Source organism: Furipterus horrens, unplaced genomic scaffold (genome assembly GCF_987537825.1).
Source record: "Furipterus horrens unplaced genomic scaffold, mFurHor1.1.pri manual_scaffold_1, whole genome shotgun sequence".
Lineage (NCBI taxonomy): Eukaryota > Metazoa > Chordata > Mammalia > Chiroptera > Furipteridae > Furipterus > Furipterus horrens.
Window position 1 is genome coordinate 122,419,416 of NW_028327171.1, and position 20,377 is coordinate 122,439,792.

Consider the following 20,377-nt stretch of genomic DNA (forward strand, 5'->3'; position numbering starts at 1 on the left):
ATATATTTTAAGGCCTTATAAACCCTTCCCACACACTTATAAACCATTCCCAGTCCTTTATTAACCTTTCACACTCCCTTATTAACCTTTTCCACACTTTTATAAACACTACTTATGTTCTTAAACATATTCTACACTCTTAAACCTACATAACTTTAACAAAATGAGTATACAGTACCGCAAAATCCTGCAATATAGCAAAAAATCCGCGATAAATAATTAAATATATTTTAAAAAATCCCACGATACTGTGAGGCTGTGATAAGTGAACCGTGATATAGAGAGGGACTACTATGGCATGATCAGGTCCTATGGGCAGATGGGAGCTTTCAGCTCTTTGGGGCGGGGTGGGAGTGGAGGGAGGGCCAGGAGGAGCTACTAGAAAGGTGTCCTGTAGCAGATGGTCCCAGGCTGAGTTTTGAAGGATGCCTGTATGGTCAAGTGAAGAGGCTAGGGGTAGAAAACCTGAGGGTACAAAGATGTGGCAGAGGCCTGAAAACAGCATAGTGTGTGTGGGAAACTGCAGGCTGTCATTGCTACTGGAGTGATAGGAGAAAGGATTGTAGTGGTGACAAAACCATCAGAGAGGCGGGGAAGGGCTGTGTATGCAGGGCCTTTGTGCCATCTTAGACAAGCTTAGGCTTGTTCTGGGTAGGTGACCTGCTTCTGGTTTTTCTGACTGCTTAATACTTTTTGGTATCCTTCAATGAATATCAGTTGTATAAACAAGTTTCTAACCCTCCCTGTCCATTACAGTATTTGGTGAGTTCTGTACTGTTTTCTTTTGGTTCAGTTACCTGTTTTTAAAAGAAATAGAAATAGCTTAGTTTTAGACATAACTTTCTGTTGTTGCATGACACATCAGAAAAGTGCAAATGTGAGTATACAGGGAAATAGCTTAATGTTAGCCATTCTGATAGGTATGGAAATCATGATTTTAATTTTTTTATTTTAAAAAATATTTATTTATTTTTAGAGAGGGGAGAGGGAGAAAGAGAGTGAGAGAAACATGAATGTGTGGGAGATATCACACACCCACAACTGTAGAACCAGCCCACAACCCAGGCATGCGCCCTGACTGGGAACCAAACTGGCAACTCAGTCGTCCTCAGGCCAGCATTCAATCCATTGAGCCACACCAGCCAGGGCTGGAAATCATAATTTTTAAATTGTTATTCTTTCAGTGCTTTTTAGCTGCAGTTCTTCTACAAAAAAGAACTTTTCTTCATCAGCTATTTGGTAAACTTGAAGCACAGTCTGTATAAGAAAGGCATAAAATATGTAATTATTTTTCTCATTTCCCATCTTGGAAAGCCATTTCCAGTAAAACGAATAAGTACACTTCCCACAATCCTTAAGGCAAATTAGATAATGCTTTCTTTCCTTCTGGTAATATCTACTATTGTTTAGTTACAAGTTTTTAAAAATTAAAAAAAAAGTTCTATTGTTTATATTACAGTTGTCCCAATTTTCCCCTCTTCTTCTCCCTCCACCAAGCCCTCTCTTCTTTCAATTAGTCCCCACCTCCCTTTTCCTGTCTTACAGCTGTCAGTCTATTCCATGATTCTATGCCTCTGGTTCTATTTTGCTCGTTAGTTTATTCTTTAGATCCCTCTTATAAATGAGATCATATGGTATTTGTCTTTCACCGGCTGTCTTATTTCACTTTGCATAATAGTCTCCAGTTCCATCCATGCTGTCCCAAAAGGTAGAAATTCCTTTTTTTCCCCTGCTGCTTAGTATTCCATTGTGTAAATGTACCACTTACCTACTGATGGGCACTTAAGCTGTTTCCAGATCTTGGCTATTGTAAATAGTGCTGCTATGAACGCAGGGGTGCATAGATTCTTCTGAATTGGTGTTTTGGGATTCTTAGGGTATATTCCCAGCAGTAGAATCACTGGGTCAAAAGGCAGTTCTCTTTTTAATTTTTTGAGAAAATTCCATACTGTTTTCCACAGTGGCTGCACCAGCCTGCATTCCCACCAACAGAACCCTAGGGTTTTCTTTTCTCCATATTCTCACCAACACTTTCTAATTGGTGAGTTATTAATGATGGCCATTTTGGCAGGTGTGAGGTGATATCTCATTGTGGTTTTGATTTGCATCTCTGATGGCTAGTGATATTGAGCGTTTTTTCACATGTCTATTAGCCATCTGTATTTCCTCTTTGGAGAAGTGTCTATTCAATTTACCAATTTTTTAATAGGATTGTTGGTCTTCCTGGTGTTGAGTTGCATGAGTTCTCTATATATGGTGGAGATTAAACCCTTATTTGAGTATCATTGACAAATATGTTCTCCCATATGGTCGGTTTCCTTTTCATTTTGCTGATGGCTTCTTTAACTGTGCAGAAGCTTTTTTATTTGATGTAGTCCCATTTGTTTATTTTCCCTTTCTTTCCCTTGCCCTAGGAAATATATTGGCAAAAATACTGGTACACAAGATGTTTGAAATTTTACTGCCTATGTTTCCACTAGGATTTTTATGGTATCACAACTTATATTTAAGCATTTTATCCATTTTGAGTTTATTCTAGTGTATAGTATAAGTTGGTGGTCTACTTTAATTTTTTTGCAAGTGCCTGTCCAGTTCTCCCAGCACCATTTGTTGAGGAGACTATCTTTACTCCATGTATGCTGGTGCCCCCTTTGTCAAATATTAATCGACCATAAAGACATGGTTTTATGTCTGGGCTCTATTCTCTTCCATTGATCTATATGTCAGTTCTTATGCTAGTACAGACTGTTTTGTTTTGTTTGTTAAGGATTTTATTTATTTATGTTTAGGGAAAGGGGAAGGGAGGGAGAAAGAGAGAGAGAGAGACATCAATGTGTGGTTGCCTCTCACACTCCTCCAACTGGGGACCTGGCCTGTAACCCAGGCATGTGCCCTGACTGGGAATGGAACTGGCGAACCTTTGGTTCACAGGTTGGCACCCAATCCACTGAGCCACACCAGCCAGGGCCAGATTGTTTTGATTATAGTTTGATATCAAGTATTGTGACCCCCCCACCCCCAAGTTTGTTCTTTCTCAAGATTGCTAAGGCTATTTGGAGTCTTTTTGGTTCCCTATACATTTTTGGAGTATTTGTTCTAGATCTGTGAAATATGCCATTGGTATTTTAATAGGAATTGAATCTATAGATTGCTTTGGGTAGTATAGGCATTTTAACAGTGTTAATTCTTCCAATCTATGAATAGGGTATATGCTTCCATTTATTTGTTTCTTCCTCAATTTCTTCACTGTTCTATAGTTTTCTCAGTGCAGGTCTTTTACCTCCTTGGTTAAATTAATTTCTAGGTACTTTATTTTTCTTGATGGTACAGTAAATGGGATTTTTTTCTTAGTTTCTCTTTCTGATAGTTCATTGTTGGTATACAAAAATGCCATCAATTTCTGAATATTGACTTTGTATCCTGCTACTTTGCTGAATTCACTTATTAGATCGAGTAGTTTGAGGCTTTTTTGGTGGAACCTATAGGGTTTTCTACGTACCCTATTGTGCCATCTGTGAATTATAACAGTTTTACTTTCTCTTTCCAAATTGGATGCCTTTTATTTCTTCATCGTGTCTGATTGCTGTGTCTAGGACTTAGAGTACTATATTGAATAAGAGTGGTGGAAATGGACACCCTTGTCTTTTTCCTGCTCTCAAGGGAAAGACTTAGTTTTTTCCCATTGAGTTTGATGTTGGCCATAGGTTTCTCACATATGGCCTTTATTATATCTAGGTATGCTTCCTCTATTTCCACTTTGCTGAGTGTTTTTTGTTTTTTTTTTAAATCATAAATGGGTGCTGGATTTTATCAGATGCTTTTTCTGCATCTTTTGATATGATTATGTCATTTTTGTCTTTCATTTTGTTTATATGATATATGACATTTATTGATTTGCCAATATTGTACCATCCTTGCATCCCTAGAATAAATTCCACTTGATCATGGCGTATGATCTTTTTAATGTATTGCTGGATCCAGTTTGCTAGTATTTGGTTGAGGATTTTACCATCTATGTTCATCAGAGATATTGGCCTATAATTTTCTTTTTTTGTTGTGTTTTTACCTGCTTTTGGGATTAGGATAATACTGGCCTTGTAAAAGGAGTTTGGAAGTTTTACCTTTTCTTGAATTTTTTGGAATAGTTTGAGAAGGATAAGTGTTAGTTATTTTTTGAATATTTGGTAAAATTTGACTGTGAAGCCATCTGGTCCAGGGCTTTTGTGTGCCAGGAGTTTTTTTGATTAACTGCTTCAGTTTCCCTAGTTGTTATCAGTCTATTCAAGTTTCTACTTCCTCCTGATTCTGTTTTGGAAGATTGTATGTTTGTAGAGATTTATCCATTTCACCCAGGCTGTCCCATTTCTTCGCATATAGGTTGTTCATAGTAATTTCTTAGAATCTTTTGTATCTCTGTGGTATCAGTTGTTCCTTGTCTTTCGTTTCTAATTTTATTTGTTTGGGTCCTCTGTCTTTTTTCTTGATGAGTCTGGTTTAAGGCTTGTCAGTTTTGTTTATCTTTTCAAAGAATCAGCTCTTGGACTCATTGACCCTTTGGATTATTATTTTTAGTCACTATGTCATTTAATTCTGCTCTGATCTTGATTATTTCCTTCCTTATCCTTGCTCTGGGCTTTGTTGTTCCTCTAGTTCTTGTAGCTGTAGGGTTAGGTTGTTTATTTGGGACTTTCTATCTTTTTAGGTAGGCCTGTATTGCTATGAACTTCCTTCTCAGGACTGCCTCCGCTGGGTCCCATAAGTTTTGGGTTGCTGTGTGTTCATTTGCATTTGTTTCCAAGTACTTTTTGGTTTTTTCTTTGATTATGGTTAACCCATTCATTATAACATGTTATTCAGTTTCCATGTATTGGATTGTTTTTGAGTTTTTTTCTTGAGGTTGGCTTCTAGTTTCAAGCCACTGTAATCTGAAAAGATGCTTGATGTGATTTCAGTTTTATTGAATTTGTTAAAGCTTGTTTTGTGTCTTACCGTGTGGTTTGTCTTTGAAAATGATTCATGAGCATTTGAGGAGAATATATAGTTTGCATTTTTGAGGTGAAATGTTCTGTGAATATCAATTAAGGTCATTTGATCTAGAGTGTCGTTTAATGCCACTATATCATGTTGATTTTTTGTCTGGAATATATATCTACCCATTGCTGACAATGGGGTGTTCAAATCTTCTACAATGACTGTATTGCTGTTGATCTCTTTCTTAAAGTCCTCCCAAAATTTTTTATATATTTAGATGATCTTATATTGGGTACATATATGTTTACAAGAGTTACATCCTCTTGTTGGCCTACTCCCTTAAGTATTATGTAGTGACCTTCTTTGTCTCTTGTTATGGCCTTTGTTTTGAAGTCTATTTTATCTGATTTAAGTACAGCTACCCCAGCTGTTTTTTCATATCCACTTACATGGTATATATTTTTCCATCTCTTCACTTTAAGCCTGTGTAAATCTTTTGTGCTGAGGTTGTTCTCTTGTAGACAACATATATGCAGGTTGTGTTTTCTTATCCATTCAGCTATCCTATATCTTTTGATTAGGGCATTTAATCCATTAACATTTAAGTATATTATTAATAGGTGCATATTTATTGCCATTTTTACCCTTTGTACCTGTGTTCCTCTCTCTATATTTCTTCTTCTTCTTAAAGTAGTCCCTTTAGCATCTCTTGCAATACTGGTTTGGTGGAGATGTACTCCTTTAGCTTTTTTTTTTTAATCTGGGAAGCTCTTTATTTCACTTTCCATTTTAAATGAGAGCCTTGCTGGATAGAGTAGTCTTGGTTGCAGATCCTTGCTTTGCATTACTTGGAATATTTTGTACTAGTCCATTCTGGCTTGTAGTGTTTCTGTTGAGAAATCAGCTGATAGCCTTATCAAAGCTCCCTTGTATGTTACTGGCTGTTTCTTTCTTGCCTTTAAGATTCTCTCTTTGTCTTTTAATGTTGCCATTTTAATTGTGATGTGTCTTGGAAGGGGCTTCTTTGGGTTCATCTTGATTGGAATTGCCTGTGCTTCCTGACTTTGCATTACTTTTTCCTTCACTAGGTTAGAGAAGTTTTCTGTCATTATTTCTTTAAACATGTTTTCTATCCCTTGCTCTCTATCTTCTCCTTCTGATATCCCTATGTTACTAATATTGTTGCATTTCATGTTGTCCCAGAGCTTTCTTAAACTATCCTCATTCTTTTTAAGTATTTTTTGTTTTTTGGCTCTGACTGGGTGTTTTTTTCTACCTTGTCCTCCTCACTGCTTTGATCCTTTGCTTCATCTAGCCTGCTTTTAATTTCCTTCTATGGTGTTCTTCATTTCAGATATTGTATTCTTCATTTCTACCTGGTTTTTATTAATAGTTTCTATATCTTTTTTCATGCTGATGCAATTTCCACTAAATTCCTTGAGCATCCTTATCACTATTACTTTGGACTCTATGTCTGATAAATTGCTTGCCTCAATTTGTAGCTCTTTTTCTGGGGATTTCTCTTTTCCTTTCAATTGGGGATTGTTTCTTTGTCTCCCCATTTTAGCTGACTCTTTTTGTTTGTTTCTATGTATTAGATTTGTCCGCTTTGACTCCCTGTCTTCATTGGGTGGCCTTAATGTGGCAGGGGTCCTGTGGGGCTCAGTGGTGTAGTCTCCTTGATCTCCTGAGCTGGATGAACTAGGGATGTCCTTTTATGCTGTTTATGTGGGCTCTTTTATTGTATTAGGGTCTTGATTTTTGTTGGCTTATTCTTTGGTAGGTTCTCTCTTCTGGCTAGCTGACTGAAAGTCTCAACCCCCACCACATCTTGTATGCTATGGTACATGTGCTGATAGAACAAAACAAAACAACACATAAACAAAACCCACACAAGTGAAAAATACCCTCCCAGAATAACAATATCAATGACAAATGAGCAAAGATTAATAAAGATGAAGAGGGAATAAGAATACTATAAGAAAGAAAAAGAATATGGGATGACTAAAGGAAAGAAAATTGATTGTGAGAGGATAGAGGGAAGGGAAATAGTAATAGTAAAGAATAGAAACAAGGAATCGCCACAAAATTCAAAGAAAGGGAAAAAATAAAATTTAAAATGAAAAGTAAGAAAGGGAAGGTAGAAGAAAAAATGGAGTAAGAAAAGGGGAGAGTAAAATATGAAATTTGAAATAAAAAATAGTGAAAAATGGGACAAAATTGAAGAGAAAGAAAAAATGTTAAAAAGGTGTGCAAAATAAAAAATAATGCAAATAATGGAAAAGAACAAAGTGAAATTCGTCTCAGCAGAGTTTAGTGCTGCTTGCCTGCTCAGTTCTCCTTCTGGATATGACTGCTGTTGTCTGTAGCTGGTGTAAGCCAACGTCAGATGCTGTCCCTGTCTAGCTCTAGGAAGTCTGTTCGAAGCTACAAGCAACCCACAGTCTGTGGCTGTCTCCTTCAGGCTTGGCTGTGATGGGGATGGTCTACACTGCTTTCTTTGCACTGTTGGTTTTTTTCAACACAAGGCTCACAGGTACCACTTCCACTTGCCTCTATATGCAGTCTGCCATTAGTCTTAGTCTAGCTGCAGACCTGTCTGTTTCTGAGAGGGTTCTTGGTGCAATCAGGAAGATGGGACTCCTGTATCACCCTTGGGAGGAGCTGTTTAGATTTCAGAGGATGGTGGGTGTGCCCTGACTGTGCACCACACATCTTGCTCTGTCCCAGATTATTTCTAGTAGTGAATAGTTTCTAAAGTGTTAGCTGTCCAGTCTAAAAGGGTCAGCTCTTTTATGGTTGGAGCTGATGGAGCTCTCTATAAGAGTTGAGGCTCCCTGCTGTTGGCTTCCTTCTTTCAGTCTCTGCCCTTCCCTATGGTTGTCTGGTTTCTCCAGAGCCTTTTTGATGAGGGTCTGTAAACTGAGACCAGGTCTGTTGAAACAGGGCTAGCATGTTTCCCCTTTGTTGGAATTGCACTCTGTAGGGCACTCAGTGAAGGGAGAGTAGCCCCTACTCAGAGCCAACCCCTTTTGTCTTTGCCAGAGATTTAGGCTCTTGCTTCCTCAGAGGGGCTCACTGTTGGTTCAGGATGGGTGCATTCAACTTTCCCTTTTGTAGGAGTGGGCACAGTAGCTCTGGGCTTCAGGGGATGGGTCAGAAGAGCCTTCCATTGGGGTTGGGGCAAGACTAGACCACGTTGAGAACTAAACTTTCTTTCTCAGTCTAATACCTCAGTAAGAGGCTAAGCTCTCTGTCCTTCTCCCAGGTGATATCCTCCAAAATTCTCACACTTTGAGAGTCCCCGTTAGGAGTTTCTCCTTGTTCCCCCTGTAGAAATGCATTCAGTGTGGGAATCATGGACCTGGCAGGATTGTTCTACACAGTCCAGAACTCTGTTCAATGCAGCCCCTGGTTCGCTTGCCAGCAGAGCTGGGCGGGATCAGCAAATCATTTGTGCAAATTTCTTCTCTCTCTGCCCAGCTGGTTTCAGTGGCATGGCGTGGGCTGAGAAAAGTTCAGAACAGCCGTGTTATGAGTTTCTCTTTCTTCTCCCTGTGGAACTGCATCCAGTGGAGGCATCTTGGACCTGACAGAACTGTTACGCACTTTCCCTGTTGGAGGTGTTTCCTGCAACCTTGCAGGAGGGGGATGGGCACACCTTTCCCTTCCCAGAAGATTGTATTCTGCTGGTAGGTTTGCCTCACTGCCAAGTATCCCAGGTGCTCAGTTCTTGCCCATCTAACTCCTAGTCCACAGCCTTTTCAGGAGACACAGTCCAGAATTCTGTTCAACACAGCCCCGGCTTGCTTGCAAGATGACCTGGGTAGGGTCAGCAAACCCCTCATTTCACAGATTTCTGATCTCCCTACCCAGCTGGATTTAGTGGGAAGAGATCCGGAGATCCAGTGTGGCTTAGCGCAGCTGAAAAAAAGTTCAGAGTGGATCATAAAAACAATTTTCCCGTTCTGCTATGTTCCTCTCAGCCTGAACTTGTATAGTGAACTCTTCAGCCTGATGCCCAAAACATAAGAGCACTTCACAATGAATTGCGATCTCTGATTTTCACAGGTGTGGGGGAACATCACTGCATCCCACCGCCAGAGCTCACAGCTTCTCCTTCCCTCTCTATTGCTGCAAGTATCCTTAAGGCCCACCGGCAGTTCAAAGGGGAGGGAGCTCCACTGCTGCAATTTTAATCTGGTCTCTGCTGGCAGGGCAGCTTCGCTGGGGTCCTTGCCTGGCCGCATTTAAGTTCCTTAAAAAAAGTGTCTATGCTGTACCCACACTGCAATACTGAGTCAGTGTCTGAATCTCTGCACATACAACCTCCCCAAGGAGTGAAATGTCTCTCAAAGTCGTGGCTGGCTGCAGCCTGCAGGTGCCTCTCACATACCCAGGTGCGCAGGCTGGTTGCTTTAGTAGTCTGTGCCCTATCTGAAGCCCTCCACGTTGGCACCTCAGCTGTGGGAGTGCTGCTGCCTGTGTGTGTGTAACCTGCATCTCACAGACTCAGTGGACCCCCTCAGGTTACCTCAGATTAGGGTTGGTGATCCCTGTGTGGCGCTAAGACCACTTGTGCCAAGAGGGGAGGGAGCTCCAGACTTGCTCTTTCTGTCTGCTCTCTTCAGCTGCAACAGGAGCCACGCACCGGGTATTTCCCCTTCCACTTATAAAATCCCATTGCCAGATGGTGTGAAGCATCTTCTGTACTCCTTGGCTTCAGAACTTTCTATCTGTCAAGATTCCGTTGGTTGATTAAGTTGGTTGTTGGAAGATCAGCTGAAAATCTGGGTTGGGAGTAGGAGCAATTGGACTCAGCTTCCACCTACTTGGTCGCCATCTTTGGATCCCGTATTACAACAAATTTCTGATGAAGATGACAGGACAATGTTCACCAAAATTAGATGTATTAGTGCAAATTTGAAGTTATAAATTTAACTTGTTAACACTGCTCCTGAAAAATACAAGTCCTTTGTAATATCCCTTTCTCAAGAGGTATTCTTTATTAAGTATCTTAGACTATTTAAAATTGTAATTTTGTAGATGTTTGCCAAACTGCTATTATGTGATAAATTCTAGGATCAGAATTTTGGGGAGCATTTATCAGATTTAATAACAAGTAGCATAGTAGCTAATATTGAGATTATCAAAAGATTTGTTAATTTAAACTGTACCACTAAACAAGATTATAAAGTGAATCCTTTACTTATTTTAGAGGCAATATTATTTCCAGTTTCTTAGGAACCATTCATTTAATTAAAAACAGTATGCTAATTATAATTACAAATTATTTTATGTATTAAAACAACTTGAACTTTGATTTCCATATATAATATGCTATATATTCTCTCAAATCTAGTAAAATATTTGTATAAGAATTCTATGATTCAGAGAGACTTTCTATGCCAAATTATAATAGTATGGTTTATTGCTATTTATTATAAAATATTCCAGGTATACTAAAAGGCATAAAATATGATATATTATCCATACACTAACATCCTACTCAAGACATAAAATAGTACCAACATAATGAAAGTGCATGTGATCTCTCTAATTGTGTAATCCTTCCTTTGCCTCAGGGATAACAGCCAATTTTTAAACATAATAAAGCTATGTTTTTGAACCTTGTGTAATTGGAAGTATACTCTGATTCTTCCACTAGCATTTTTCTCTTCACCATAATATTTTTTAGATTCACCTATGTTGATGGATATAGTTCTAGTCCATTTGTTTTTTTTGCTTTTACTATCCATAATTTTCTTACCTGTTCTCCTCTTGCTGGACATTTGTTTCCAGTTTTTGCAATTAACAAATAATGTTACTATGAATGTTCTTTTACAGTTCTCCCTGTGCACATAGGTGAGAGATTCTGTGGGGTACCTATCTATGAATGAAATTGCTAGATCGAAAGATATGTGTATCTTCAGCTTTCCTAAGTATTGTTTCCTAAAGTAGTACCCATTTGGATGCTCACCTTCATTGATTAAATTCTCATTGTTCTACACTCTTTTTTAAAAAATTTATTTTTATTGTTGTTCAATTACAGTTGTCCCAATTTTTCTCCCCTTGCTGTCCCCTGTCCCCTCACCCCTCGCTCCCACAGTCAGTTCCCACCCTGTTGTTCATGTCCATGTGTCCTTTATACTTGTTCCTTGATTAGACTCTTCCCTTTCTGTCCCCTGTTATCCCCTTCCCCTCTCCCCTCTGGTCATTGTCAATCAGAGAAGTAAGAGCAAAGTAGGAGGGATCACAATACCTGATATCAAACTATATTACAGGGCCACTGTAATCAAAACAGTCTGGTACTGGCATAAAAACAGTCACATAGATAAACGGAACGGAATAGAAAGCCCAGAAACAAACCCAAGTCTCTATGTTCTATGTCCTTGCGAATGTTAGGTATTGTTCAGACTTTTTGTCAGTTTGATGAGTAAAATATCTCTTTGTTATTTTGAATTCCTCTGGTTACTAGTAAGATTGGACATTTTATGCTTATTAGTATTATAGGTATTTTTTTCTTATCACTTCTATATTGTGGCTGAAAATTGTATGTAAAGTTGAAAGTAGCATGAAGTTGTTAGTACTAGATAGAAATATACTATAATTTTACTTTTAAGGCATTGAAAACTTTGCAAATTTTTTTTTTGAGTAAGTAATTCAGGGTGATTTTCTGGCAGTATATTAGAACATAGACTTTGGAATTGAACTGATACTTGAGTCCTGGTTTTTTATGTTTATCAGCTTTATGACTGGGCAGTTTGTAAATCTGAGTCTTCTTCCCTCATCCTAAAAATGAGTGCATTAATTTATAGTTTGGTAATAGAATCAAATGAGATAACATTAATACCTGGCACATGGCCCTAGTACATAGTTTTAGGATGAAATAAACATACATTAAAAATAGTAGGAAAGATTGTTAATACTATGTCATATAATTAACACTGAAATCTGGCACATCTGTGAGATTAAATGTGACCCATTGATAGTTGACTCTGATATAAACATACTTCATCTCAGGGCCAAGTGAGGAGACCACTAACATAGCAAATCCAAAGCAGCTGTGTATATACCATGTCTCTTTCTTTGGCAACCTCCACTGGTCCCCATATATGAACTGGCCCCCGGAACATGTCACTTGTGTTCATCTTCTGTTCCCTGTCAGCTTTCTGCCAATCGGAACATCAGTGACTGTGACAAAGCTGTCCAGGTCACAGTGGATAGGTGGGAGAAACCTGGGGACTCTTGTGGGTGTCTCAGAATCTGGTTTGGGTTTGGGGACTCTGCCAGACATTATGGGAGAGAGGGGCTGTGTGTCAAAGGGCTGAAATACTGCCCGTCAATGTAAGTTGGTGTTATTTAGACTTCTCATGTCCCTTGCCACAGGAGTTTCTTCACATGGCTTCCAAAGAAGTGACCATCACAGTTCGCCTCATTCGTTCATTTGAGCATCGAAATTTCAAACCTGTGGTATATCGTGGAGTTAATTTGGACCAAACTGTAAAGGAATTCATAGTATTTCTAAAACAAGGTATGAGACATCTTAGTCATTTTGCTTTATTAGTATTTTGTTAGTAATAATTTTAAAAGTATGAATCCGGTTTGTAAGCCAGGTGTTGGCTAGGCTGCTCCTGTCTGGCCTTTGCGCAGGAGCAGAGGTGTCGCCCCAGGGCTCATTTAGCAATGCGTGCTCTCGTCAGGGATTACTGCCACCATATGTGGCTTATCTCTTTCTCTTTTTTAAAATTAAAACAATTTAAGGTCTAGGTGTGCTCATAACAGGCTTATGCATTTGGAGGTTGATTAACAAGGGAGGGTAGTGTAGCTGGTTGTGTACTGGGGCAGAGCACACAGAAGGCCTGCTGGGGAGCGTGGTGGGAAGTGGCTGGCCTGTTTCCACAGCCAGGAAGTTGTGAGAGCTGTTGGTCACTGTGATCACAGAAATGGTGACCAGACTAACTGGTGCTAGTTTATCATTGCAAACTCCAAAACAGTAAGCATGAAGTTAGTCTTCATTTTGATTGGTTCTTGATGGGTTTCTAACTAATGTGTTTAATTGTTGAAGTGTTCCATTCATCAACATTTGACAAAACATCTAGAATGTGCTTTTATTATTTTAATTCAAGTGTCATTTATACATGTATAGATCTTAGTGTACTGTTTCATGAGTTTTGACAAATGTATCACTTTATATCCAACTTAATTTTTTTTTTTTTAGCTAGGCATAATTTCAGACACAGAAGTATTATAAAAAGAGGACAAAGAATGCTGTATGCCCTTCACACAGATTTCCAAATGTTAACATTTTGTTACGTTTATTTTCTTTCCCCCTTTTTCATCTTTTACTCTCCTTACTGCTCCACCCCCATTTGTTCATTCTGAACCACTTAGGAGTATGTTGCTAACACATTGCCCTTTACGTCTCAATATATGTGTGTATTTCCTGAAAACAAGGAATTCTCTTGCATAACAACAGTACAGTGATGAAAACCAGGAACTTAACATTGACAAAATGCTAGTGTATAATTTACAGATCATATTGAGATATTAATCGTCCCAGTAAGGTCTTTCTAAGGGCATGTTACATTCATTCCCTTTAACCTGAAATTAATTTCTTTGAAGTGGAATCTTATATTGTATTTCATCACATTGGCAATTCTGAATAGTACAAGCCAATTACTCTATAGATTTAGGGTATGCCTTCGGGCAAAGAAGTCATGGAAGCGATGCTGACTTCAGCAGGAGGCCCTGCTGTCCACTGGCCTCGTTACTGGCCGTGGTACTTTGATTGGTTAAGGCAGTGTCTGCCAGGTTTCTCCTCTGTACATTTTAATTGTAATTGAAAAGTAAGTTGTAGGGGTGTCTTCTGAGACAATGTATGTGCATATCCTGATACTTTTCAAAATTTCATACACTAGTTTAGCATTCTTTGATGATTCTTGCCTGAATCTATTATTATTATGAGGATTGGTAAATGGTGATTTTTCTTACTCTGTCATTCCTCTTGTTTTTGTGCAGTAAGGAGCTTTTGACCCCACCCCACTTCATTTACTTAATCAATTGTTTATATCACAGTGGACTCATGGATTCTTACTTTATTGAAAGGATTATAATTCTTCATTATCATTATTTATTTTGATGCCATAATTATTCCCATCTTGGTGTGTGGTAGCTCCTCATCTAGCTTCATGTCCTTTTAACATGACCCTATCATTCTTTGAGCACTTCCTTACTTTTTGGTAGAATAAGACATTCCAGACTTGTCCTGTTCTTTCTGTGCCCCAGACCTGGGATTGGCCATTTCTCTGAGGAGCTCTGATCCCATTAGTAGAGAAAAATATTGGGAAACCAAGATCTTGACTGATATATCTGCAATGTAAATATGTAACATAGCTAACGTTTTAGAATGTTGTGCATTCTTGACATTTTACTTCTTGACTGACTTTGTAAATTTTATAGTCTTCTCCCTCACTTTTTTTTTCCTGTCTAATTTTGGGTAGTTTTCCTGATCAGTATTACCTAATAAGGAGTAGGTGAGTTATATAGACCCATAGAGAAGACAGACTGGTCAGTCTCTTTGTGGTGAATATAAAAGATTTCATAAGAACATAATTATTCCTTAAAGTAACTCTAGGCTTATTAGAGTATATATTTTTATTGCTGTGTTCTTAATTGTTAGGAAGAAATTGAGACTCGGTACTAAGATATTGCCAACTACAGAGTGTTCCACTTTTGAAGGGGTATTACCAAAAGCATGTTCAGGTTTTGAAATAACAAATTTCTATTTTTTTTTTAAATTTTAAAATCTTTGATGCCCTCGGTACAGGGAAGAATAGGTTCTTCTTGAACCCTCAAGTATAAAATGTAATCTTCAATCCATTACAGTGGCAAGGGAAGATGTAGTCTTCCCAGGGTTACTGTGTTCTTTTCTTCCCAGGTACTGTAGAAGGCCCACCTATTAGAGCAGTGGTATGGATCATACACAGCTAGAGGCTCAGCTCTGCTTCCTCACATCTTTCACCTGTGTAATAATTTAACTGCTACTTGTTTTCATTGTGCATGTGGGAAATGTGTCCCACTGACAGAAAGGTAAACTTTTGGGGTTCAGATGTTTTTGAGTTGTGGAATCTGTGCCCAAGCCTATCTTGTCATCAAGTTGGGGTACTGTGGAGCTCTGAAAGGGTAGTGGACCACATATTTATATATATATTTTTAATCCTCGCCCAAGGATATATTTATTGATTTTAGAGAGAGAGGAAAAGATAGAGAGAGAGAGAGAGAGAGAGCGAAAGAAACATCAATGTGAGAGAAACATTGATCTGTTGCCTTCCACATGCACCCAGACTGGGGATCAAACCCACAACTGTTTTTGGTATATGGGACGATGTTCCAACCAACTGAACCACCTGGCCAGGGCCACCTATACACCTTTTATGAATTGTATACATACAAAGACAAAGTAGTTTTAGTTTTGTACTGAGGAGATTTCAAAGTAATAACAATTGTGAAATTATGTATCAGGCACTGTGCTAGGAACTTTTAACTAGATTATCTCATTTTTACCTCACAGCATCCCTCTAAATTAGGAATGGTTATTGCCCATTTTACAGGTGAAGAAACTTAGGAATGGAGAGGGTAAGAAACTTGCCTAAGATATATGGCTAATCAAAGGCAAAGCTACATGCAGTTCAACCCAGGCAGTGTAGCCACACAACATGTGCTCTTAAACACTACACTCTTTATTCTCTACTGCCTCACTTACTTAAGTAGGAAACTTGAAATAAATGGATTCATTCAGTGTCAAAGGGGTCTTTGATTTCGTTCATCTTGCCCTAGTATTTTGAACACTGAAAGCTAGAAGGATGGTTTAATATTCTGGCATAGTGAATTTATTCCACAGACACAAATTTTTCTTGCCTTTCTCTTTTCTTACAGTCACTTTTTGTTGTCCATAGCTTAACCTTGTTACTTAACATAATTGTATTTCTCCCTCAGCCAAGAAACTTTGGTTAAAGTTGATTCATTCTCCATTGGGAATTACTATGCAATAACATCATGCCATTAAAATACAGGGAATAGATATTAATTAGATATTCTGATGAGAGAGGTAACTTAGATATTACCTTATACAGTTCACTAATTTTCTAGATTCAGAGCAGTATACAAACTAATTATGTAGATAATATAAAACATTTCAATTCTCTGATTTGGAAGCATTTCAATACTTTTGTCATACTTCATATCTTGCTTTTGAATGTTAAGTTCTTCCACCTATAAAAAAGGAGCAAACTGTGGCGATTTTGTCCAACCGTTTAATTCATAACTCCTTTATATCCTGTTACTCCTGGTGATAAGTTACTTTGTAAAATAGTCTGTTCTATTGGGTGAATATTAGAATAGTTAGAAATTTTTCTTTATATCTTTTTATTATTTTATAGATTTCTTCATATCTAATACTTCTCTCTAGTTTTTTCTATTATTAACATATTATGCTGCATTTGTTGCAAATAATGAACCAGTATTGATGCATTAATAAAGTCCATAGTTTATTCAGGTTTCCCTAGTGTTTATCTAATGTCTTTTTTTCTGTTCTAGGATCACTTCTAGGGTACCAAATCACATTTCATTGTCATGTCTCCCTGTGCTGCTCTGGGCTATGATAATTTCTTAAGTTTTCTCTGATGACTTTGACAATTTTGAGGAGTACAGGTCTGGTCTATCATAGGATGACCCTCTATTGGAATTTGCCTGATGATTTCACTGGGTTATGGGCTTTAAAGAGTACATACTTTCGGACTTCTGGCCAAGATGGAGGTGTAGATAGACACGCTGAGTCTCCCTCCACAACTAAGAAGGAATACAGCTACTTCAAAACTAGAAACAACCAGAAGTTCCAGAAAATCAAACTGCATGGAAGTCCAGCAAACAAAGATATAAAGAACAAATACTCACGCAGACAGGTAGGAGGGGCGGTGCCAGGGCGAAGAGGACGCAGTGTGGTGGTAGCAGTAGCGGTGGCAGAGGCAGGCCGGCAGAAAGTGCAGTCACACATTTTAAAGTCAGGAGGGACACCTGGGGAGTGTTCCCAGCTCCTCACCAGACCACGAAGCTCACAGTCCCAGCACCAGGGAAAATCAAGCCTCATTGCTTCTGACTGTGCAGACCAGTGGGGGTTGGGGTAGAGGCAGAAACTGCTGGTCTCTCAGCAGAGTCTGCTTGTGTAAAGGGCCCCCATGGTTCTAGAATGTCGGCAGACCCACCCACTCTAGGAATGATAGCCAGGGCAGCAGGTAGAGAGGTGCCAGTCTGTCTGGTGCGGAAGTGGGGGAGGTGCCTGGAAAAGGGACAAGTGCTGGGCAGACAGCATTGTTCCCTCTCAAACTGCTCCCCCACATACAGCGCCACAATGTGGTGAAATAGGTCGCTCTGTACTCACGAATCCCTAAGGCTCTGCCCCTTACAACTAACAGGAGCGACAGCTCTACCTGGGATGTGGAGGCAAACAAACACAGGACCTGTCAGAATGAGGAGACAGAGAAGTATGGCCCAAAAGGGAGAACGGATCGAGGTTCCAGTGGGAGAACTAAGTGGCGAGGAGATAGCCAACCTAACAGAGGAGGAGATAGACAACCTAACAAACACAGAATTCAAAACACTGGTGATAAAGATGCTCACAGGCTTGACAGAAACGCTTGAGTACAGCAAACGCATAAGAGAAAAGTGAAGGCTATGCTAAGTGAAACGAAGGAAAATGCACATGAAACCAATGGTGATCCAGGAAACCAGGGTTCAAATCAATGAGTTGGAACACAAGGAAAAAAAAAACAGTCATCCAGTGCAGGATTAGGAAACAAGAATTGAAAAAAATGAGGAAAATTTCCCAAATTTTGTGAAGAAGATGGACATACAGGTCTGGGAAGCACAGAGGGTCCTGGATGAGCTGGACCCAGAGGGGACCACACCAGGATGAATCATGATTGAGATGCCAAAAGTGAAAGATAAAGATAAAGTCCTGGGAGCAGCAAGAGAGAGGCGGAGAGTTGCCTACAGGGGGGTGCCTATAGGATTATCAGCTGAATTCACAGAGGACACTTTGCAGGCAGGAAGGGACTGGCAAGCAGTATTCAATGTGATGAAAGGCAACCTGCAACCAGGACTACTCTTTCCAGCAAGGCTATCATTTGGAACGGAAGGGCAGATGAAGTACTTCCTAGACAAGGTAAAGCTAAAGGAGTTCGTCATCACCAAGCCATTATTATATGAAATGTCAAAGGGAAAGAAAAAGAAGATCAAAACTATTAACACTAAAATGACAACAAACTCACAACTATCTACAACTGAATCTAAAAAATAAAAACAAAATCCAACTAAGCAAACCAGAATAGAAACAGAATTATAGGTATGGGGATCATTTGGAGGGTTATTAGCTGGGAGGGGGGAGGCGGAGAAATGGGGAAATGGTGCAGGGACTAAGAAGCTTAATCGATTGGTTCAAAATAGACAAGGGGAAGTTAAGAATAATATAGGAAAGGGTGAAGCCAAAGAACTTATATGCACGACCCATGGACATGAACTAATGGGGGTGGGATTGCTGGAGGGAAGCAGGGTACTGGGCAGAGACGAGCAAGGTGAAAAAAATTGGAACTATTGTAACAACATAATCAATAAAATACACTTAAAAAAAAGAAAGAGTACACACTTTCTACATGGTTTATGATTGATGTTGACCTTGATCACATGGCCAAAGTAGTGTTAGGTTTCTATATTGTAAAGCTGAGGCTGGGCTGCCTCTGATGCCCCGGCTTGGTTGGAAACTTCTCTGTCCAGCAGAGTTTTCAGGACCACGGCGGAACAAATTTATTCAGGACACTGTATTTTGTCTGGGGGGGAAGGGAGGTGCAAGAGTTCTGTTCCTCATGCCTTTTATTGTGGAGGAGATTTGGGAGATACAAGGTCAAGACTTACAAATCATCAATAAGCTTTCAGATGCATGGGTTACAGTTGACAGATACTGATTACAGATATCAATATAGAGAACACAGTGACCAGTCTGTGTCAGGGTCTGTTAAACATCCCGACGCCATGTTGACATCAGGTGCAGGGCTTCATACATTTTTAGCTACAGAGTGTTTATAGTTAACTAAGAGATAAGAAAAGCAGAGCAAGCTCTAAAGCATAATATGCATTCTTTAAACCCAATTTCCATGGGAACCCTCTGAGTGGCCTTTGGTCCTGTCTGCTGCACAGCCTTTTGGTTTTCTGCTGAGACATAAAGTCCTCTCGGGGTGGCCTGGCTCACAGCTTGGGCTACAATTCCTGAAACCACAAGGAACAGTCCCCCACATAAAGTTACTCTTTTTTTTTTTTTTTTAATTCTACATATGAGTGAAATCATAGTATTTGTCTTTTCTCTTTTTGACTTATTTCACTTCAAGGTCCATCCACATTGTTGTAAGTGGAAATATTTTATTCTTTTTATGACTCAGTAATATTCTATTGTATATATGTACCACATCTTCTTTATCCTGTCATCCATCCATGGACACTTACGTGTTTTTCCGTATCTTGGCTGTTGTATTGTAAATAATGCTGCAATGAACATAGGGTGTATATATCTTTCTGAATTAGTGTTTTTATATTCTTTGGACAAATACCCACAAGTAGAATAGCTGAATTTTATGGTAATTTTATATTTTTAAGTTTTTGAGGAATCTCCATACTGTTTTCCATAGTGGCTGTATCAATTTAAAATCCCACCAACAGCATACAAGGATTGCCCTGTCTCCATATCCTCTCTAACACTTGTTATTTCTTGTCTTTTTGATAATAGCCATTCTACAATAATGGGTGTGAGGTCATATCTCATTGTGGTTTTTATTTGCATTTCCCTAATAATTAGTGATGTTGAACATTTTTTCATGTGTTCATTGGCCATCTGTATATCTTTTTTGGAAAAATATCTATTTAAATCCTCCACTCATTTTTTAAATTAGGTTGTTTGTTTTCTTTTGTTGTTCAGTTGTATGAGTTCTTTATATACTTTAGATTTTAACCTTTTATTGAATATATGATTTACATATATCTTCTTTTATTCAGTAGGCTGCCTTTTCATTTTGATAATGGGTTCCAGTGCTCTGCAGAATGCTTTTAGTTTTATGTAGTTCCATTTGTTTTATTTTTTTGGTTTTGTTTTCCTTGCTTTTGGAGCCAGATACACAAACACATCACTAAGACTAATTAATGTCAAGGAGCTTTCTACCTATGTTTTCTTCAAGGAATTGTATGCTTTTAGGTCTTACATTCAAGTCTTTAATCCATTTTGAGTTAATTTTTGTTTATGACTTGGGATAGTAGTCTAGTTTTATTTATTTATTTATTTATTTATTTTTTGCAAGTAGCTGCC

General features: G+C 38.7%; 1 protein-coding gene across 7 annotated transcripts in view; it reads left to right on the forward strand.

The window, feature by feature from the left end:
* CUNH2orf76 (chromosome unknown C2orf76 homolog) overlaps positions 1-20,377 on the forward strand; it is a 106,710-nt gene that overhangs the window by 33,466 nt on the left and 52,867 nt on the right. For all 7 annotated transcript variants that reach the window (XM_090279350.1, XM_090279343.1, XM_090279347.1 and 4 more), the window contains one exon: positions 12,361-12,505. In XM_090279350.1, the coding sequence (XP_090135476.1) occupies positions 12,373-12,505 (133 nt within the window). In that variant the 5' untranslated portion in view covers positions 12,361-12,372. The remainder of the gene's footprint in view (positions 1-12,360; positions 12,506-20,377) is intronic.